Source organism: Prinia subflava, chromosome 10, assembly GCF_021018805.1.
Source record: "Prinia subflava isolate CZ2003 ecotype Zambia chromosome 10, Cam_Psub_1.2, whole genome shotgun sequence".
Classification (NCBI taxonomy): Eukaryota; Metazoa; Chordata; class Aves; order Passeriformes; family Cisticolidae; genus Prinia; species Prinia subflava.
Window position 1 is genome coordinate 27,424,838 of NC_086256.1, and position 22,998 is coordinate 27,447,835.

Genomic DNA, 22,998 nt, shown 5'->3' on the forward strand with positions numbered 1-22,998 from the left:
CCAATTTTTACTCTGTAACACTTCGGGGTTGGGGAGTCTTGCTGTATTTATAGTGGATGCCAAAGGCTTCAATTTCCTTGCTGCCTTTTCTCTGCAGAAATGAAAGTCAGTATTCATGCAAGGATGCATTAAAAGTCAATGTGTGGAGTTTTCCTTGGTGTTTTTTCTGTTTGTTTTTTTTTTACTAAGCAATAGTTTGGGTTATTTGTGGAGAAAAGTATAAATTCCACTTGGACTTTTAATTGCTTTCAACATAGTAATTTTCACTTGAAGCTGGGGAAGAGTCATATAAGACAGGAAGTGATTGGATAATACCTTGTTAAAGTTACCTAATAAGAGTTAACATCTGAAATATACATTTTAAAATTGGTTATAAAAGGAAAAGCATCATATGTGAACTGATGTTGCAGACCTCATCTTGTGAGGGCTGCTGCATGTATTTACATATTGATTCCTGGCATAGAGAAAATAATAAGGGAAAAGAATTTGGTAAGTCAATACTGCCAGTAACTGATGGATCTTAATGGAACCTTTGGTTGTTTATGTTGGTTTTAATTAGGTAATTTTAAAATACGGGCTAGACTCTAAATTCTGGACCTCAGAGTGGTGTAGCGGTTGTGGAAGTCTTTTATTTTTGTTGAGGATTTTAGGCACTGAATCTTGATTAAAGCCCTGCAGGAAGTGGTTTCTGATACCTTTTTGCTCTTTGTAGGAATGGTTCTTCGGTTGCCTTGGAGATGATGCTGCTGCTGTAAATGTAGGGCCGGGGATTAATGGTGTGGGCAGGATGGACCTGATGAACGGACAGCCCAGCAGTGTTAATATTGCAGCTACTGCTTCAGAGGTAAGGATTGAAAACCTCGCTTACTGGGGAACTCAGTACTCAGTTTTTACTTTAGGTGCACTGAAATGTAAGTTTTCCTTTTAACAGCTCTCATCCAACACATTCTTTTTCTGCGTGTTGGTTTTATACACCCCTGCTTAGTATGACTAAAATGTAAAGTCCTGAACTTGGCATACCAAAATAGAGCATGAACTTGCATATACCATAGCCAAAGCTGCCTTTTTCCATGTTCTCTTCCCTCACATCCAGACAAGGAAGCTTTTCTTTTCAAGTTTTGACAAGAATAGATGCTCTTAGCTTGTTAAGCTGGTTTGGCAAGGCCGGTGGGAAATGTTCTTTTCTTTGACAGGTACTTGGGTGTGTGTACTGAGGGGCAGTCTGACAGCAGCAGTGGAATAAAGCTGTTCCCTTTGTCTCTTGGACTATATTCTGGCCTAGGTGAGGGTCCCTCATGCCCATCAAAGCTTCTGCCCTCTAGAAATGAACAGTGAGTTGAGCATGTGCATCAGCCAAGCTGATCTGGCCTCATCTGCTGATGCCTCTTATTTTGAAGTGAATGTGGTTTTCCATTTGTCATCTGCTTGTTAAGGAAGAAGCTTGGGCTGGAATGAGAACACTACAAAGTCAATAGTGATGAGAGCCACAGAGTCCTGACTGTAGTTGCTTTCTTCCTCAAATCTCTGCACTGTACCAAAGATGGTTCTTTAATTTACATATTTACAGATGAGTTTTGATAGCACCTATGTGTGGTATGCACTTGGATATGGAAATGGGGAGTCCCACAAACAAAGTGAAAAGAAAGTTGGAGTTCTGTGTTACCAAAAGGAACCAAAAAGTTCCACTACAATTTCACAGTTATTGTCGAGAAAGCTGGCATCAGTCTCCAAGACCATTGTTTGTTTTTATATAGATTCTTGTGCTCCCCTTATAATTGCTTCATGAATCATTGACTATTTTTTGGCATGCACCTGAAAAATTTTCTTGGAGGAAAGCAACCTTTTACTCAGCAAAATGGTCTTGAATGTTTATGTGATGCCTGATAAAATTAAGTAAAATATATTTTGGCAAAATTACATGAATTTACTTTAAGCAAGTGGTGTTTCATTTTTTCCTATCTTGACTAAGGAGTAGGAAAGGGGACTTGTTACTGAAATGTTTCTGTAAGCACACTGGTTACTGAAAATGCACATCTGGTTTGGAGTTCTTGGTGGTGTTTTCAAAGGCAGATTTTTCAGAGAGATTGTGCTGTCAGAATCTAATCAAAAGTGGACATCATTATTAAATAAGCACTTTCTTTATAATGTGTCCTTATAACAAAAATGCTTGCAAATGGACATGCCTTTATTTGAGCTGGCTGAATTGCCAAGGACCCATGTCCATGGTCTTCAAAGCTTGCAGCATTAGCAGTAAGATGGCACAGGCTGTGAGAAAGGGCCTGGATTGTGTTTGCCACCCACCAATCCCACCCTGGGCATCCCTGGGAGCGCTGTCCAAACCCTCCTGGAGCTCTGGCAGCCCTGGGGCTGTGCCCATGCCCTGGGCAGTGCCACCACCCTCTGGGGAAGAGCCTTTCCCTGACACCCAAGCCAACCCCCCCTGGCACAACTTCAGGAATGAATAAACAGAATCTAGGTCTGCATGTATGTGCTAGAGGAAGTGATGGCTCAGAACACAGATGTATTGCTTTAATGTGAAAACCGTACAGGAAACAGATGAAACCAATATGAAGTGTTAATTTTTTGAACCACATTTGAATTTTGCAGGGAACCAAAGTCTTTATTATGTAGATAAATGTTCATGGAATGATTTCGTAGGATCTGGTATTTTTTGCAAATGTGAATCTTTAATTTGAAAACAACACTAAAATTCCTTCTGCTAAATGTCTTCAATGGGAACACATGTAGCTCAGTGTAATTTTTGTAAGCTTCCATGGTTTTAGAAAAAAAAAAGGAAGAGAAATGATAACTATTCCCTTGGGGCAGACCATGTCTTTTTCCTTACCATTGTGATATTTTTTCTGTTTGAAATTCAATGTGACCGTATTGCTTTTGTTGATATAGTTGCTGTTATTACTTTTTCTGTCAATAACATTGGAATTTAATTACGCATTGAAATATAACCGTTGTGTTTTGAGGAATTCCTTTGAAATCATGGAGTTATTTGGATTGGAAGGGATGGTAAAGCCCATCCAGTGCCACCCCCTGCCATGGGCAGGGACACCCTCCACTGTCCCAGGGTGCTGCAAGCCCCATCCAATGTGACCTTGGACACTTCCAGGGATGGGGCAGCCACAGCTTCTCTGGGAAACCTATGCCAGGGCCTCATCACCCTCACAGCAAAGAGCTTCTTCCTAATATCTAATCTAACCCTGCCCTCCTTCAGCTAGAAGGAAATCCATAGAAATCCAGGTGTCTGGATGTTGAGGGTCTGGTTTTTTTGCAGTCCGTGTCAGGAGAAAGTATGCTCTGTCACTGATTTTGAATTGATAATTTGGCCAATAGAAAAATCATTTGAACAATGATGTTTAAACAGAAATTTTGCTTTTGGGAGTGTAAAAAAGAGAACACAAAAAGAAGAGGGCAGGTCCAAAATATCCTCAGTGTTTTTGTTTGTTTCTGCAGAAGAGTAGCAGCTCCGAGTCCTTGAGTGACAAGGGTTCAGCTGAGCTGAAGAAGAGCTTTGATGCAGTGGTGTTTGATGTTCTAAAGGTTACACCAGAGGAATATGCGGTAAGCAAGTCCAGGAATTCTAATTACTTTGTGCATGAATCTCCTTTGCAGCTTCTCCTCTGCTTCTTTATTTCAGTACTTCTTTTGCCCAACTTCTGTCATCCATGGGTTTTAGAAACAGATCCTGTTCTTTAGTTCTTCATTGTCTCTGTTCTGTTTGAAATTAAGTGATCTTTTTGAGCTCTGCTGTCCAGGTATTTTTCATATTCTTATATGTAGCATAGACCAAAGATTTTTTATTCCATGTGGTGCAGCTTAATTCTGACATGCATATTTCAGTTGCAAGGCTGTACTTGATCTGTACTTGTTTTTTTTCCTGGAGGCATTTAAATTCTTAACTCTGCTAATTTTTGCTCCAGGAAGCTTTTCTAGTTTTCTTCTTTTGGGTGCACAGAATAATGAGATGTTTAACCAAAACACTGGGTGATTGTTTTGTTTTGTTTTTACTCCCTATAGAGATGAGGACAACAGATGGTCCCTCTAAGTGATTTGAGTATGTTACTAGAAAGATTGCTAAGCTCTTAGTGCATTTCTAATTAAAGTGGTGAGACTTGTGAGGAGTTGTCCTGGGGAGATTATTGATACGGAGTAATACGTGTCACAAAATATTCCCATTCTGTTTGTTCTGGTTTGTAATTGTTAATAACTATTTCAGTTAATTATTAGTGGCTCAATTGATTTTAATGAGAACACTGAAAATTTAAAGCAGCTGGATTATGAAGTGGTACTTACACATTAAATTCTTCTTGGCTAGGGATCATAATTAATTATGGGATTTATTCCTGACTGAGGCTCAAGTCATGTGGTTTGGGCCTCTTCCTTGCACTGTTGTCAGGAACAGCTGGGCTATGAATCACCTACTTTCCATGGGAAGATGGATTTTTTGGGGCTGGCTGTCCTGCCAGTTTTATCTCATGAATCTGTACACAAGGTAAATCTAAGTACTTAGGGAATTTGGGGCTAGGGACATGAATTCAAGTGGAATTATGCATTCAGGCCAGAATGAGTTTGTTGAATGGCTCTACTGTTTACCAGTGGTGGATGCTGTTGGACAGCAGAATAGATCAATCAGTCTCTGTGGAGCTGCTGTCACTCACTTGGACAGCAGAATATACAGAGGTGCCTTGTCACAGAAGCACACTGCATAATCCCTTTGCACCACCATCTAATCCTCCTTCTCTCAAATGCAGCAGCCTTTGACTCCATGTGTTCTAAATGTTACCCACTTAAGAAATCTTGGTTAGATAAAAATCTGTATTCAAATCCAGTGTTTTTCCTGTTTTCATGTTATGCCTCAAGGTGGGTAGAGTTCTGCTCACCGACAGGAATCGTTTAATTAAGCATTTCACATTACAGTTATGAAGCTGTGCCTGTGGTTTTGGTTTCTATTACTAAGTACAATTTTGCTGTTTTTCAGTCCCTCCAAAGAAACATCTTTGCTTTTAACCTTTTTCCTTTTAAAGTATCTAGTTCTTCATACCAGGTTTGATTTACTGTAAATCGATATGAAACACCTTGCATGTAGAATTCTGAACAGTTGAACAAAGTCATCAGTATTCAGTCCTTTGGCAAAGAAATAATTAATTACTTTTTCACTGTTTCTTTACATGGCTGCACTTCTTTTTTAATGTTTGTTTCCCCAGGTACATATATCTGTAGCAGTAGCACCTTTTTGCTTTGAGTGCTGTCTCTTTCTGATCATTCTTGCCGAAGGTTGTAGAAATAGTAAATATGCCAAAAACTTACGTACCCTGGAGGAAAAGTATCTTTGACCCTTAAGCTTGTTTTTATTTTCTTGGCCGCTTCCTTACTCTTCCTGGGTTTAGTCCTGCTGTAACAGAGAGGTGTAAAATCTTCACCTGGGTTTCAGTGTGGGTGTGAAGGCCACCAGAGTGATGCAGTAGGGCCAAAGTCTTGAGGATGCAGAAGTGTGTGAAGTTTCCTGGTGGTGGGTGTTATTACCTCTTGGGCTGGGCATGGATGTGCTGCCAGTTGCTTTTTCAAAGTATGAGAAAGCTTCTTGTTCAGTGGTAGCTCTTATAAAATGGATGCAGTGCAGGCTACAGACAGGTCTCTGTGACAGCTGAGTGAATACTGTTTAAAATAAATTACATTATTTTAAGGTGGGAAACTGAAGAAGTAATTTGTGGGCTACCTAAGTAGCTTATTGATTGAGAGGAGAGATAACGTGAAAAGGCCAGTAAAACAGCAATGAAAGTTGCTGCATGAGAGGTAGTTAGACAGCTGTCTAAATAATTGTGAGGAAGCCTTGGCTCCAGTGGAAGAGTTCCTGTACAGAGGTAATGCAGAGGTGAGAGTTCACTGATCAAGTCAACATTAACATGACGAGGTCCCATCCTGTACCTTGTGTGATCCATTGCATTTGGATCAGAACAGATCCCTGGGCACAGATGGGAGCAGTACAGTTATGCCAGAGGAGGAAGAACAAAAATCTGAAAGATAATTGAGTTTGAGATATGCTGGAAATAAGATCCACCATGGTGATTTCAGTACCAATGAGAGACACAGATGTATTTTCAGTTCCCACTGTCTCAGAGACATCATTATTATTTCAAAACTCCATCTGTTTAGTCGTTTAGTGGGTAAGAGACAAGTTGGACAACAAAAGGTATCGCTTGTAATCCTGTATTTTCAAGAAGCTGCTACCAAGCCAAAGAGAAACCTGAGTGCAGATGTTTTTGATGATTTTATTTCCATATTCTCCCCTTTGGCAGTAATCTAACAAAGTCCTGAGTGCACAGGAGGAGTGCTGTTTCATGTAATGGTCCTTTGTCTCATAAGCAAAAGTCTTCCAGCCCTTCAAGGGGGCCAGACTGAACAGTGATGGAAATTCTTGTTGTAATAGAGGTGTAATAGTCACTTTTAACCTTGTTAGCAACTGGGTGGTTTTAATTCTTCCAAAGGCTGAAGGCTGCTTCAGAAAGGGCCAAGTTACAGGAACAGGTGAGATCTTCAGGCCCTGCTGTTGCAAATTCATAGTTTGCTTTATCACCTTGCAGCTCACAGAAAGCTTCCAGGGGATATATTGAATACAAGAGTGTTGCACAGATTTTGGTGAAGAAGAATCCCATTCAATGAGTGTGAAGCAGGACACATTTAGGGATTCAATGGCCAGCTTTGTAGATGTAACTAGTAAGGAGACATCTCAGATTTAAAGAGCTGCTTTTAGGCTGGTCACTGCTGAGTTCTTTGTTCCTGGGCTGGAAGCCGCAGGCAGGCTGGTGCCAGGGCTGCCCCGTGGTGTCTGGCCCTGCTGGGGGGGCTGTTGTGTGTGCGGGGTCGCAGTGAATGCTGCCCATTCTCACCCCAGGGAGAAGTGTGGTTTGGAGCACACGGGCAATCTGTGGGGGAGGCATCTGCTGGTGGTGCAGTGACACTGGAAAGGGGAGGCTGGGGAGGCTGAAGGAGAATGCTTGGAGGGGGACATCAGCTCCAAATTAAGGAGCTGGCCAACCTCAGGTTGAGGAAATATTTATTTTTTGCTTTACAGTAAATTCGTATTCCTTAGACAGCACTGTTTAATTATTAGACTGTTTCTTACTTTTTGACTCACTTTTCCATTTTATACTTAGCCACAGTGGTGTAAATATTTGAGGTAGAATTAAGGGAAGCGCAGCTGTATAAATCCATTGCTTTTTTTTCCACCTAGTTATCTAAGAAAGATTCTTTATTCTTTGCCCTGGTCCCTGGAAGTGCTACGGAGTAAGCTCATGCTAAGTTGTATGTGTATTTCTTTCTTTTTCATCCCTGTGAAGCTTTGTCAAATGGCTGTTGGAAGAAAATACTGCTTATTTTGGAAACAATGTGCAAATAGCTTATTTAAAAATGGTTTTGATGAAACAAGGAGGAGTTCTCAGAGACGTTCTTATGACAGATTATCTACATCCTGTTAGCTTTACTTTGCAGAAGAATATTAGAGTAAATATGTTCCCAATGAGAACAAGAAGAAGCAACTTAATTATAGCGTGTGGAGGAACTATTAATGATAAAAATTTTGGAGTGGACTCTGTAAGAAAGCAAGCAGAGCTTCAACACAGGAACTTGAATCCCCTGGTGTTCATTCTGGACAGCAGAATTATTCTCCTACTGATGCTGTGCTTAACAGAGGCATAGCTATTTTTTCAGTGAGGAAAATATCCTGGCAGCCCGGAGAGACAGTGCTAAGCCAAGTTGGAAGGCTTAAATATAATTCCTTCTAGAAATTCAGATTAAGGAACAATTTATGAAGTGCTGCTTGAACCAACATGGCTTCAAGGAAAATCAGGTGATGGCAATATTTTTCAATGACCAGAATGCAGACATTTGACTTTCTTCATCTCAAACAGAAACTGAGTTTCTTTTTACACTGAGGGTTTTCTGTCTGGGAGGGAGCAGTGGGGGACGTGCCCTGTCCTTAGGATAGGTACATGGCAAGAAAACTTGTAGTATGTACAACAAGTGGCCTGACAGAAAGAGTTCGTGCTTGAGAAGGACTAGGGACTAGAAAAGTGGGAATATAGCCCAGGGCCAATGAGAACTTTCATACAGAAATGTGGAGAGGAGCTTAATGCAGTGGTCTTAACTGGAACTAGAAGTTCTTAAGCTACAGATTTTTGTGGAAGGAGGGTAATCCATGTGTCTTTATAGAAAAAAGAAAGATTTAGGAAATATTTTTAAATTTTATTTCATTAAGCTTTTTTATAGTCCTCAAAGAAGCAGCACACAGAAATGTAGTTCTGAGTTGTTTGAATGTAAAATTTCTGACCTGGCAGATGTCCCTGAGAGGGGGTAAAAACTCTTTATATGAAGCTGTGTGGTAATAATTTTAGTATTTTGAAGTACTTAATTGTTAACAAGTCCAACTTCTCAACACCACGAGAGCTAAAATATTTTTATACTTGGCTGTTGGAGACTCCCCAGGCAAGATCTTCTATACATGCAAAGCTCCTATGGCTGTGAAAGGGTGGGGAAGTGTCTGCCAGCAGCCTTCCCAGTGTGTTAACTGGAAAATGATCATGCACCACTTTTAAAAGGTAGTTTTGTCTTGTACACCTCTTCAAGTGGTCGAGAATTGGAAATATAATTGTGGTATATTAAAAACATACCTTTTCTTCTCATATTTTAGAGCTGTTATCTAGGATCTAGGGCAAACAGAAACAAAACCTCCATTCAGCTCACCCTGTGCAATGATGAAATACTTTATTACTACATCTGAATGAACTTGGTAGAGATATCACTTCTGGAAAGAGAGAAAATACCAAGTTTCCCTATCTTTGCATAATCAGAATGCTTATTTAAATGATAAGTAAGGACAAGTTCACAGTTTTGTATTGCACATGTAATTATTTTTTTTTTTTTTAAATCTGTGCAGTTGGCAGCCCCAAAACCAGAGAAGTTATGGTTGGCATGCTTCATGTAACAAGTTGATTTGAACACTTACAATTTTTGGTTTGAATATTAAAGCATTAAACCACATTTGGGAGAGGGAAGCTCTCCAAGAATTTGTATTGGCTGGGTTAGGGAGCTGCAGTGAGAAAAGTTGGTGCATTGTATCTCCCTCACTTGCAGAGACCAAACTAGGGGCTTTGTTTGTTGGTGTTTAAATTCCCCTGGAGATGGTCCCGGCAGAACTTTTTCATTGCTGTTAGAGTTGAGCAATGGCACAAAACATAAAACTCATAAACTGTTTTTGAAGCTTTGTCATTTCGAGTGCTGTTAATTAGACTGCCAGCTTTTCAGTCTGTTCTATTTACTTACTTCGCAGTGAGCACATTTTAAAAGAATAAAATTCAGCCATTAGACTTATAGACTTATAAATATGAGCAAGTTAATGTTTAAAAAAATCTGTTATGTTAAACGTAATTTTAGACTCTAATGTGAGTTACGCTGTCATATCTACAAATTCAAATGGCTTTTTAGCAATCAGCTTAGATATTCAGCTCTCAGTGGCTTGATTCCTTTGAATTATGAGCAATTTGCTAAGGCCTGAGAACTCCTAATGGAAATTTCAAGCTCTGTAAGAAAGGAACTGGAGTAAGGCTTATTTCTTAAACAAGTGCTTCTGTGATACAGTGTTACTCAAGGTTATAATAAAAGCAAAAACGTGTCAACCAAGCAAGGAAAAAAGCCCCATCAGCCTAATAGCAACATGGTACCAAAAGAAAGAGGTTTCTCTGTTAAAAGTTCCAGAGGTTTTTTAAATTGTCAGACTTTAAAAAATATTTTAATGTACTTAATAGCAATTTCAAATACTTTTAGGAATGAACATTAATCCTGAACCTTGACACTTGTGTGGGTTTTTTTCTGTTAAAATGTCGTTTTTAATATCCCTTTTTAAAATGTATGCATTTATTTTGATATGTGAACTCTGGTGTGAAGTTCTAATAATACTTTTTATTTCATAAGTATATTGTATTGATCCTGTCTTAAAGTAATAATTTGTTTAGGAGTCACTATTGAAGCAAGTCAAATTTAGCTAAGGCAGGTCAGGCTGATGAAGAGGACGGATTTTGGAGGGCTAGCAGAAAGACAACATTTAAGTCTAAAAAGAATCAGTTTCCTGCCTTATTTTTATTGTGCTGTTGTTGCAATCTTGTTTAAGTGAAGAGAATTTGCAGTGAAATGTAATAACTATTGTAATGCCCATGTCTTTTGTAAGGCTCTTTTAATGTGCCTTCTATTTGAATTTTATTGAAGTTGCCATTCTTTTCATTTCACCTTCCCAAACCCCAAAATTTTTCTTATTTATTTGCTTTACCATGAAGCATAATGATGCACCCACTCAGCCACAAATCCACCAAAAACAAGGCATTTCTGAGAAAGCTTCATGGACTTGAGCACACAAATGGGAGATGGAGTTCTGTGGCTGCTGTTCCAGGACACTTTCCAGCCACTGTGCTCACAGGCTGTAGCTGTGCCTGGGGTTGTTGTGACCCAGGGGCAGGAGCCAGCCCTTGGCCTGGTTGATCCTCATGCCACTGGCCATGAATGTAGCCTGTCCAGATGCCTGTGCACAGAATTGCTGCCCTCCAGCACATCGACATTCCAGCCCCACTCGATGGTGGCTGGAGGAAGGAGCAGATCCCAGGAAAGAGAGTGTGTAAAAAAGTGAAACATAGAAAGGGCTTGTTACTCCTCTGGTGTTGTACTGCAAAATGCCAGATGATTGTGTCAGGATGTTGGTTACAGACAAATCATATATTTCATTTTTTAATGTTTATCATCGATTGTCAGAATTCCTGTGTAAAAACCCATTTAGAGATCAAGATGTGCTACCAAGGATAGATTGGGTTGTCTTTGCAAAGCACATCTTGCCTCATTAGAGCAGGTACCTCTCTGTACTTGCTGACTTTCACCTGGAGCATCCCAGTTAAAATTTTCCTGCAAGGTTGGATTTCTCTGAGGAGCTGTTGTGCCTTCCATGGTGGCATCAGTGGCAGCTGCAATTTGTGAGAGTCACAAAGCTGTCAGTGTGTACCTTGGAGTGTATATATGGGCACTGCTGTTCTCAAGGAAATGGGAATAAAGCTGTGCAGCTGACAGCTGAGGGAACACAACAAGGTCCCTGGATTCATTATTAAAAGAAAATTTGTGATACCTAACTCGGATGGCACTGGTATTTCTGGGCAACCTTTGAAAGAAATGGTCTTTTTTTTTTTTTTTCCTGGATACATAGGCTGTCAGCAATCCTAAAACGTGCAGGATTAATAAACTTAAAATAAGACTCTGAATATATTTCAAAATGCAAAACCTGGTCTTTGACCTTACTCTTCTCAAAGCTAAGCAAACATCCCAGAATGAAAATGCACTTATTGACTCTGCCTTGCTGGAAAAGAGATGACTGTATTTGATTCTTACTGTTGCTGAGCAACTCAACAATTGCTTTGCTTCGTTACTCAAATATGGCTCAAGTATTGATTGAAACTTGTAGGGATGTTTCTGCTTGTAGTAGAATTGTGTAGCTGGACTAACATTCAGAGTTTGGAGAGAAGCTACCCTTGAGCAGCTGCAGTCAGTTCCTTGTCTTCTTCGGGAGGCTCTTATGTTTCTGAGTTCAAGCTCTTACTTGCCTATGTAACTGCAGGATTATGCTCCTGAGAATAATTTCTCATAATTTGTTTATTATTTGTATATGTAAAGCTGGGAGCACGTTTTTCTTTGGTTTTGCAGGATGACCCTGTGGTAGAAGCTAAAACCACTGAAATTAGGTACAGAAATGAAAGCCAAACAAGAAAAGGAAACAGAACAAATGCAGTTCTTAAGCAGTACAGCATCTAAATGGAATGCAAGGTTAATTTTGATCTTAACTGATGTTTTTGTAAAATTTTTGTTCCAGGGTCAAATAACACTAATGGATGTGCCTGTATTTAAAGCAATTCAGCCAGAGGTAAGTATTTTGTTACATTTGGTTTTCAGTTTAAATAGGAAAAATGACAACAGAGTATAAATTCCGGGATTTCAAAATGTATGTCTATAAATCTTATTTTCTATCTCAATTAATAAAGCTCTGAAGCAGATGATTTTTTAACAGAAAAATATCGGGAACTAATATTGGTATTTAGTTCAGCTTGTGCTGGAGATGAAGCATATGGGATTTAGTGTTTCTAAATGACAAACATCCTGATTTGATAATTCTGATCATAGTGTTTTAGGTTTCAGCTACTGATAACTCTTTTAATACTTCATCCTGTCCCAAGTTTCCATAACTGTTTCACTTCTCCTTTGGCAAAATGAAAAGGGTTGTAGTGGCATTCAAGATGTGTGTGATTTCTGGATAGGCTGGGTATTACATTGATGATTTGTGTTCTCTCGTTTGTTTTTATGTAGTGCCATATTCCTTTCAGATTTTAGCCAACTTGAGCTCATTTCAGCATCTTTACAGTGGCTCTAATAAATGATGAATTTGTTTCTCCTCGTTTCTGTTCCATTAGCATTTTCCTGTAGGCATTGTTTTGCACTTTTGAGGGTTTATTTTTCGGTTCATTGTCCATTTTATCAGTACTGTGGAAGTCTTTCTCAGGTCATCAGTCATTTCAGTCCATCATAAACTATTTCACTGGCAGGAGGTTTGTTATGTCACTCTTGTGACACACTGAAGAATATTTTGCTTCAAGTGGAAAAACTTGCTCAATCTCTTGGCTGTGATTATTGAATTCATCATCTGTGTTACCTCGGAATTTTTTTGAAGGCTGCTGTTTGAGCTGTACTTGAAGATGTCATGATTCAGCTTTCATAGTATTTCAGCAAGGTATTTCCCAGCACCTGTGGATTTGTGTGTGATTTTTTGTTCATTTTTTCCAGTAGTTGGTCTGGGTTTTTGGAGTTTTTTGTTGGTTTGATCCTTTGGAGAGCTTTCCATTTGATCTGATTTGAACCTGCATCACAGCAGTTCTTAACATTAGCAGAAGTAGTACACATATATGCATATGAGGAAAACATTTAAAAGAGTCAGCTAAAAGGGTAAAATGCTTTAAAGCTTTGGAGAAGAGCTTTTAAAAAAGAGAGATCCTAATAGAAGATCAGGACAAACATATTCTGCCAGTTAAAAGCCCTCCAAGGCTATTGAATAAAAATCTGAGAGTGTAGGCAGATATATCTGGAAAGTAATTATTTATAAGAAATCTCTATAAGAATAAGGAAAATTTAATAAGAAAAATTGATGTGATGCCTTCACTGAAAAATATCCATGAGGAAGAGTGGCTGTTTGACTCTTTGGAGTGTTTGCACACAGGCAGCTGAAGGCTCTGCAGGTATTGCCTGTCCATCAGTGCTCCTTCACAGTATGCAGAGGCTGGTGGCTGATGTGTCTCAGTGTTAATCCCCTGAGGAACAGGGCTCTGCTCTCACATCAGAAAAGGCTACACACAATTAAATTGCTTTTCTCCTGGTTTGCAGAAGGGAATATCAGACATGGAAGGGTTAGTTTACCTCAAGGCACCTTGACAGCAGGTTAATGAAGTGTTGTAGGTGTCTGAGCTTCCTTCAGATTTCCACCAGCCCCTGCCTATCCATGTCTTGATTCAACTTGTAAATCTTTATCCATCCCTCAGCACGTACACTCAGGCATTGTGGAGTTTGTAATTAGAAACCAAAACACCATTGAGCTGATTTCACCTGTATAAAACCTGAGTCTTCAGTGAGTGACTGAATGGCATTGATAGACTTGAGGTTTTTCATTCTAAATACTGATTCCAAATTTCACAGCTCTCATTTGTATGCATGGTGGGAGATGATGAGCAATGTTTTTCCCCAGTGTGCCATGATTTAAAAACAGGGTGTTTATTGCAATTTGTAATTCACCAGCAAATCTTCGTTACATGGGTTGTGAATCTCCCTTTGCTTCCCAAACTGCAGAGTGGTATCTGAATGAAATTTTTGAGCCTTTAATGTGTGTTCATTTATTTTCTCAAATAAGGTTTCTGAAAGATGAACTCAGAGATGCTTAATTTTTTAAATTGCTGGAGATGAATTTTCATCTTAAGGCTGTGTGAGCAGTATTGTTTAAATATCTTTTAAATTACTGTGTTGCACCTTCCTCATTGTGTTAAAATATTCCTTAAATTATTATATGTGGCTTTTTTTTAATAAAAAGTAATACCAGAATTTCACCTTGGTTATCTTAAAAAAAGCTGAATAACACTTTCCAAAGCAATATGTAGTAGTTTTTCTTTTAGCATCAAAATCAATGAACATGCTCACAGCACACTTGAGTACTTCAGCAGCCTTTTGCCTCTATGTGTAGCAAGTAAATAGAATTATTTCTGTTTATATTCAGATTTCTTAGCGATATCGTGGGTTCACATGTGTGCTCAAGTTCCTACACACTGCCCACTACAACTCACCATTTCATGCTTGAAAAAACTGACTGGAAGCTTAGTGTTGCCCAGAGAATCTGGGATTAAGGGAAGTGGTGGATCCCTTTACATGTGGGGTGAGCCAGAAGCAGGGAGTTGAACCATTACCATGGTTAGATACTCTTCAGTGACACAGTCCTCTGCCTGAGCTGTGTGCAGGCTGTATCACTCCTGGATTCTGGAAACCACCTTGCTTCTTCACTAAAAACACCTGCAAGTTACTTCTGAGAAAAGAGAAGGAATTACTGGTTGCTTTTTAATTGTCAGTGAGCTGCAGTATAAGAAATAAAGATTATAAAGAACACACCTGACATAAACATCTATCTGTAAGAAAACAGCCAATTTGTATTTTAATTTTTAGGGGGAAAAAATTAGAGAGTTCTCCCAATCAGTCATAAGATTCCCTTCTATTTTCTGGGAATGGCAAGTGGTATGTTGGTTTTTGTTCTCTCTCTCTTGTAGTGGTTGTGGCTTTCTAGAGAGCAGTGACTGTAAAGCTCTGCTGGTAGTTGTGTTAACATTAAATAACAGCCACATGACCCCTTGCAGAACACATCAGCTTGGCTTTTTTTTTTTTGGAAAATCTGATTACTTGCTTTACATGTTTTAATACGTCATCCAAAACTGTTTGCCCATATGTGTTCATTCTGAAAATCTCTGCTGGGTTATTGTCTTTAACCTCTTCATCCCCTCTGCTTCACCAGGCTAGGCAGTGAAAAAAAAATTCACTTACTCAGTGTTCTTAATATCTGCTTACTCTGAAGTTGTAGAACAGTTCCACTATTGATCCTTGCTTCTTCTCTCCTTTTTTTGAAACTTTCCCTTTGACCTAGATAAAGGTTTTTGTGAGAAACACAATCTTGCTCTCTGCTGTGTAGTACAGGTTATAATTTAAATGTTCCCACAGTATGTTAAGGAAAATAAAATGCTATGTATTCAAAAGGGAATGAAAACCAAAATGAGTTACAGAGAAAGTTCAGTTTCTGTATCTTTGATCCTATGTCTCTCAGTTTTTCACATCAGTTTAAATGTACCGCATTAAATAAGAAATGAGTGGTTGTAGTGGTGTAGCTCCTGTTCTTGAGCTGGCTGGCAGATTAAGGAAATAATCCTGGGGAGTACTTCAGGTTTGAAACTTCTGGTGGAAAAGGAACCAGAGGAAGATCAAGAAATAAAGTAAGAAATGGGCAGCACAGCCTGTTTAGCAGAGGAGTATTTTTATAGAAGGACAAGAGTGGTTTCCCAGTTCCAGTGTGATGTGTCTGTTTTATTGCCACAGTCAGTGCAGTCCTTGTTGGGACTGTGTGGGACTGCTCCAGGCCAAATCCAGGGAGGGCACAAACCTTGGTGGCTGCTCTGCTGCTGGCAGCATCTTGGGGCAGCGGGATGGGCAGAGCCAAGGGCAGTGAGTTCACTCAGGCAGGTCCTAGAGAGGGGCAAGAGGGTTCTGAGCAGGGGTCCCTGAGGCAGAAAGGTCAGGTGGTCCTGCTGGGAACCCGGACAGGCAAAGGGAAACCGCTCCTCTTGTAGTTTGAGGACGAGAGAAAAGAAAGTTGGCTGCACAAGGGAGAGGGGTCTTGCAAGTGAGATGAGGAAGCGTTTCCTACCTTTCCTAAAGGGAAGGAGAAAATGCTTTTGGAACTCAAAGCTCTGTGCCTCTCTTGTGTCTGTCCCTGAATGGTGGTGTGGATGTCACCCTAAGCTGCTGAAGAATCTGAACTGATGGCACAGGTCCTGTGTGACCGTGCCTCAGCACCTCTGGAAAACGATTTGGGTGTGTGTCTTCCCAGGCAGGAGCAGGATCTTTTATTTTGCAGTATTCTCAAATCTGTTGCCACTGAGGTCTGTACCCTGTGGGCCTTTAGATGTACAGGGCCAGGGCAATGGGGAGCTTCTGCCCAGAGTCACGATGAGTTTTTCACTCAGTGATGACAATTGCAATTGAAGGACATGGCCTGAATTTGTAAGAAATTCCCATGTTTTCCCTAAACCTGAGGTGACAACTAATTTTTTTTCCTGCTGTTAAGGAATCATGGTTATCAGATGCCAGTGGATGAGTTCCCTTGTTCCTCTGAGTGCAGAGCTGTGATTGCAGTGGAAACCAGAGATGCTGGGGGGTAGAGTAATCAAGAGTCTCTTGAGTGGCTCCCTTCTCCAGAAGCCTGCTCTCCTTTGGAACAGGAGTAATTCAGGCCTCTGTGGTTGTCTCATGCACACTCATTGAAGTGGAGGTGTAAGGACAGTGCTTTCCTGTGCTGAACATGCTAGATTTTCCAGGGTAGATTTAGGTGGCACGACTTCCTAGTGAAATTTGAAGGAATGGCCCTAAATACAAAGCCAGAAATTCTGCATTCTCTCCAGTGCCTGGCCAGGAATCACCAGGAATCACCAGGAATCACTAAGAAATACCAGCACACCACAAACTTCAATTAGAATAATTCAGGGTCACTCTTAACTGGCATGAGATTTTTTAGTAGTTTTGGGACATTGGTTGTAAAGATGCTAAGAAGTTTCTGGTTTAAAAAAGTCGAAAACATTAGAACTTAGGCTATCCAGATACCAAATTCTTTTAAATTGTGTCTTAAAGAACGTTCAGATGCTTGAGCACCTTTAGAGGAGACAATGAGGCTGGTGAGGGGCTTGGAACACAAACCCTGTGAGGAATGACTGAGAGAGCTGGGGGTGTTTATCCTGGAGAAAAGGAGACTCAGAGGTGACCTTATCACTCTCTACAGCTCCCTGAAACATGGTTACAGTCAGGTGGGGTCGGTCTCTTTCTCCAGGCAGCAACTGAGAGAACAAGAGGACACAGCCTCAAGCTGCACCAAGGGAAATATAAGTTGGATATTAAGAAGTTTTTCACAGAGAGAGTGATAAAGTACTGGAATGGCCTGCCCGGGGAGGTGGTGGAGTCACCATCCCTGGATGTGTTTAACAAAAGGCTGGACGTGGCACTGGTGCCATGGTTTAGTTGAGGTTAGGGCTGGGTTAGACTCGATGATCTTGGAGGTCTCTTCCAGCCCTGTGATTCTGTGAAATGGCACAAGTATTGGTTACATGTTTAGTCATCTTCAATAAGTTACGTGGTAGCTGGATGTGCAGTGTGAATCTGGCTTCAGTGAGGAGTTTTCAGTATGGTGATAAAACTGAGAGCACTTCAGAGTGGATGATCTGGAAGGAAGACATGAATAAGTAAACAGGAAGGGCTGTACTTTGCTATTATACCACTTGAATAATTAAGTTGTGTCTATATTGATTACTTTTCTTGGTAGCACTGTGGAACAGGCTGTGTGCTGAATGCTGTCTGCATCTATTCATGTGCTGTTGTATACAAATGGAAGAGCTCATTTTGGTACATTTAGTTATTTATGATTTTAATGAAAACTTCTTTGTTGAAATTAAGTGACAGTAAATAGCAAAACGATGCAGTTTCCCAAAATAGGCTCCTTTCAAAGGGAAAAATGAAAATAGTGGGTTTTTTATTGTTACTGCAAATGATGACACTTTTTTGGTATTTCTTTAATGTAATGTGGCAAGTTAAAGATACGGGACATGTCTCAGACTGAGTTAACTAGGTGTATCATCTCTTTAAATATCTTCAGAAGGTGATTAAAAACAAAAGGACATTTGGCTCTCTAGCTCAGATTCATATTTGAAGCAGGATTTTCTGTGGTAACAAAATTAGGAAAGCTCTAATTCACCAAAAGATGAATTGTAATAATCCAATAACTCAACACAATTCCGAAATGACACTTGTGGAATCTGTTTGCAGAAGGAATCAGAAGGAGTGTAGCTGTATTACTTCAATGTGTTGTTGCTCTGTTATTTTAAAATTTACAAGATTTGTGTCTCTATATGCCTTTGGCTCTGAACATGTGTTATGCACTAAATTAAAGAAGTGAATTTTCATCCTTGTTCCCCCAGGAGCTGGCAAGCTGTGGCTGGAATAAAAAAGAGAAATACCGTTTTGCACCGAATGCTGTTGCTTTCACCAGAAGATTCAATCATGTGAGTTATTTTTTTCCAGCATTATTACATGTACACATTTTAGAAAGTCTGTGGGATTAAGTGTTCTGGCACATCACTTTTATTTTTGATCACAGCTTATTGCTTGACAACTTAAGGAACTCCTTTCAGCAGATACTTTATCTGTAGGATATGCAGAAAGACCAAACCAGCATTGAAGAATATTCTGCTTTAAATAGCAGCAATCGATGAAAAGTGCACATTTTCCCCAGCACTGCTGGCTGTCTTTTATATAAAGGCAGAATCATAATTACAAGTTAAAAGCTTGCCATACAGGATTTCTGGACTAGTAATTAGATGTAATTTCCTTCTGTGTTAGTTGAGTTCTTATGCTTCACATAGATGTTTTTGTCCCTAGAAATAGAAGCCTCTTGTCAGCATAGCAACCTTTTTAAGGTGATTCTAGGCAAACTTTTAAAAATTCCAAGCAATTTTTCTGTAAAAAATTTGTTCTTTAACTTTCTATTTGGCATAATTTTAGGTAGCATATTTGAGATTTATGGTTTTCTTACTCAACAATTTCTTTGTATAAAATCAGCTATTAAAAGAAGAACAGAATTCTCCCTTTCTTCAGAAGTAAAGCTGGAGGAGTCCAGCTGTGTGGTTACCCAATCATCTCTCAAAACTGTGATGCTCTTTTTAAGTAAAGCCATATTTTCTCTTTGAGATGAAGTAATTCTATTACTCTCATCTCTCCTCTTGTAAATGTTTAATAATGTCTTGCAGACTTTATTGCAAGGCTGACTGCAAGACAGGCTGTCTTGCAGACTTAACCTCTGTACCCAGTCTCAGACTTACAGAGATCTTTGTTAATCATCTGAAACTCAGACTACACGTCTCAGCTTTTCAGGGGTTTTTTTCCCCTATCAATTCTTGTCCTTTCTCACTTTTTGTGATTGCTCTCATTGAGGATATGATCAAATCCTATTACTTTGCACTGACAACACTTAGAATATTTCTTAGCCTGCTGACTGAAATGCTTGTCTGGGTTTGGTTTTTGGATAGTTGCCTGATTCTGCACTGGACTGAAGAGAAAATGTTCTACTGCAAACTTTGTGTGACTGTACCATCTATTGAGATCTGGGGGGTTTGGTCAAGAATTTGGGATTTTTTTGTGTTGCTGTTTTGCATTTCGTTGAAATTTTCCTGATCTAGTTTTTATTTGGTTGGTTGGGTGGGTGGTTTGTTTTGTTTTCTTTTGAGATTGCTCCTGTTAGGATGTATAAGCTAGTATAAAAACACTCATGGTTTTGACACTGATCTCATTGATACACCACTGATTCCAGCATTTGCTGCCTGTATTCATGGCAGTTGACTCTTCAAAGAAATGTTTAGTGTTGCTAAATATTATGGAATGTTGTTGTAGTAAAAATCATGTTAAGCAATGTAACTCCTCAAGGACTTCACTTCTCAGTTGTTGTGTGCTGTACTGAAGAACTGCAGGAACTGCCTGAAGTCAGCTTCAGATGTACTGAAGAATTGGTAAAATATGCTCAGAAGCCAGGAGGAAACCTTATCATGAGAATAAGGACTTCCATGAAGTTCATGTCAGCCTTTTTTCTGGCATCAAGGAAGCCATCAGTATAGGAGTGGAGAGGGAAAAGGACAGATATTGTTTCTGCTCCACTTACCTGGGGCATTCTAATGCTTAATCCTAAAATAAATAATCAGGAAATTCATTGGGACTTGTGGCCTTGTCAGGCAGGAATACATGTCATCAAACTTTTGTTAACCTTTGAAATTTCACTGGGTTTAAATTAAGCATTATGCATCTGTCTCTTGCCTTTTTGCTCCCAGCTTTGAAAGGAAAACCATGAAGCTCTCTCACTTTTTAAATAAAGAGAATATTAAATTACCAACAGCTGCCTCACAACAAAATGATGTGCAGGTAGATTTTGGAAGCAGTGAGGATTCTGTGGAGTTGATCACATTCCACTGAGGATGAAGATGGACAGTTCCAGCATTAATGATGGGATAAATGGATGATCTGTAAAAACAGATCAAGTTCAGGGAAGAGAAATCAGTTGAGTCCTTCCATGCCAGGACTCTCCTGTTCTTGGAGAATTCATTGTTGAGTGGTACTCCATATAGAGCTACATATTTAATATTAATATTTTTTAAAAAATATGTAACTTCTTCACTTTCTCTTTTTTTCTTAACTCTGATCTCTCAGTTTTCAGCTTTCTTCTGAAAGTGAGTTGTGTATTTGCTGTTACTGGTAAACCTGTCAGAGTGCACAGTTGCCAAATTCACTTACTAGATCATTGTCTTACCTTTTGAAAATCAACTTTTATCATATGTTTCAGATAAACAGTTTTTTTAAGGTAACTGTTTGTGTAAAGGTCACTATTGGTCTCTTGCTTATCAGAGCCCCTCAACTGAAAACCTCTTTCTTGAGGTTTTTGTTTAAATGGGAGTGGAACTGTCCTGCCATAGAGCTTAAAATATTAGAGAAACTTGTCAGCTAGATTCAGTACATTGGGACAATTTTAAAGGAAGAGATCCCACTTGCAAAAGGAAAATTTTATGTTTTACTGACTGTATTAGGGGTTTTGGGGTTTTTTTCATTCTTTTTTAACCCAAATGCAAACATTGTATGAAAAACGCTTTCTTGAGTATTGTAGTGCTGCTGAGTTGTAGTGGATTTAACTGGGATTATTGGAAATTGAGGAATGGAGTGGTTAGTATGCATGGAAGATAGCTGAAAGAAAAATCCAGAAACTATTAAAAGGTTATTCTTGGATTTCCCTATCTTTTGATTAGCACAGAAAGCAAAGATTGTTTTAGAAGCAATGACTATGAACTTAAAAGCACCAGTAAAACAGAATTGCTATTTCAGATAAGGCAAACATGGGATAATTTAAACACCTTAAGATGTGATTCAAGAACAGATATGTTCAAAGTTAAGCCTGTTATTCTCAGTTGACCTTAATAGGGAAGAATATAAATATACAATTATATGTCAAGGCTTTAAATGCTGCCTTGAAATGGTATCAAAAGTATTGATACCCAAAGGCTGGAAGTCAGGTAGCTGATTAGTGTTGGTATAGTAACATTTAAATGCAGCAGGAGGGGAATATATGTAACAAAAATGTATTATTTATGTAAAAAATGAAGCAAAAGTATTTCTTTAAATTCTTGCCTTTTCACTATGTGCAATACATGAGGTTATGGTGCTGTCTAAAGATACCAGTTAGTAGACAAGACCAGCCAAAACCCAGTGTTTATGTCAGCAAAAACACATCAGAGAGGACTGGAAGTGGTTGGAGTGGAAGTGATTAAATGTGTTTGTTTCTGTATCTCCTGCCTACTCTGTCACTGAAGGGACTGGAGGCCTCTAAGCTTCAAAGGATATTTGTTCTATATGGGTTTTTTCTTTTCCTGCAAGAGCTTGAAAGTGTTGAGCAGAGGTCTGGCTGGGACTGGGACAGAAACTAAACTTCTCTGGGCAAACAGGAGCATTTGTGTGTCACAGTGTTTGTGTCTCTGTGATGCCAGTGACCTTCCACAGGAGTCAGGACAAAAATCCTGATTTCCTCTGTCGCTCCTGAGTGTTGCTCTGCATTCCCAGCAAGTGTGCACAGGCTGGCCCATCACAGGCATTCTCCTGTTACATCAACACTTTGTCAACTTAAAATCAAAGAGATTTGGGATCTTATGGTGTAGTGCTGTGTGTGTCATCCTTACCTAATTCTTTATGATACGCAAATCTGTGTTAAAAATTGAAATTCCCTTGATCTTCAATGGGGAAGCATAAAAACTCATTGATCAGTCAGGGGAGAAAAGTTCTTTTTCTAAGCTGTGTAACTACAGCAGAGCACCAAACTGAGGTCAGGCTTTTTATGACAAAATTTCGAAGTACTGTCAAATAATTTATGTATTTGGTACTTCTGTATTTGATAGAATACCTCAAGTTAAAAGGGGTCTATAAGGATCATTGAGTACAAATCCCTGCTCCTGGCAGGACTCAGTAAGAACACGCTCAGAATATTTAATTAAAGAAAATACTGGAGAAGACCTGGAAACAATCTACATATTTTCTTTTTCTAAATGACAACGAAGGTGTGAGAGTTTCAATTCTCTTTTTCTCTCACTACTCCTGAGGTTGTCTCAGCACTTGGAGCCCTGTCCTTAAAGAAAGATTATTCTATAACTAAACAAAGGGACTGGCAATTTCTGTCATTTAAATACAGGTACTGTCACTGTGATTTTCAGATTATTGCAATTGGATGATGTACCATCAAAAATGAGACAATTCCCCATATTTTCTGCTTTTAACTTTAAACAGTGGTTTCAAAACATCTGCCATTTTTGAGCATGGTAACGTGCTGAGATTTTTTTAATCACATGGAACCACTTTTTGTTTGTGAGGATAATGCGGTTTGTCAGCAGATATTTTGCCTTGCAAAAAAGAAAAAGCGGAAAGAAAGTGAAGAAAAATGAAAGGAAAGAGAAACCTGAGCTCCATGGTTAATTCTTTCCTGGCTTATACAATCTTAGACAAACAGACCAAAGGAAAGTGATTCTTATGCAAGATGTTTGTGGG

The 22,998-nt window shown here is 39.3% G+C and overlaps 1 protein-coding gene across 6 annotated transcripts in view; it reads left to right on the plus strand.

Annotated features, from left to right (window-relative positions):
* The window catches only part of RALGPS2 (Ral GEF with PH domain and SH3 binding motif 2), a 111,302-nt gene that overhangs the window by 22,056 nt on the left and 66,248 nt on the right, over positions 1–22,998 (plus strand). For 4 of the 6 annotated variants that reach the window (XM_063406566.1, XM_063406570.1, XM_063406568.1 and 1 more), the window contains exons 2-5: positions 713–844; positions 3,445–3,573; positions 11,909–11,959; positions 18,351–18,434. In XM_063406566.1, the coding sequence (XP_063262636.1) occupies positions 788–844; positions 3,445–3,573; positions 11,909–11,959; positions 18,351–18,434 (321 nt within the window). In that variant the 5' untranslated portion in view covers positions 713–787. The remainder of the gene's footprint in view (positions 1–712; positions 845–3,444; positions 3,574–11,908; positions 11,960–18,350; positions 18,435–22,998) is intronic. The other 2 variants (XM_063406569.1, XM_063406572.1) reach the window with 1 other exon arrangement.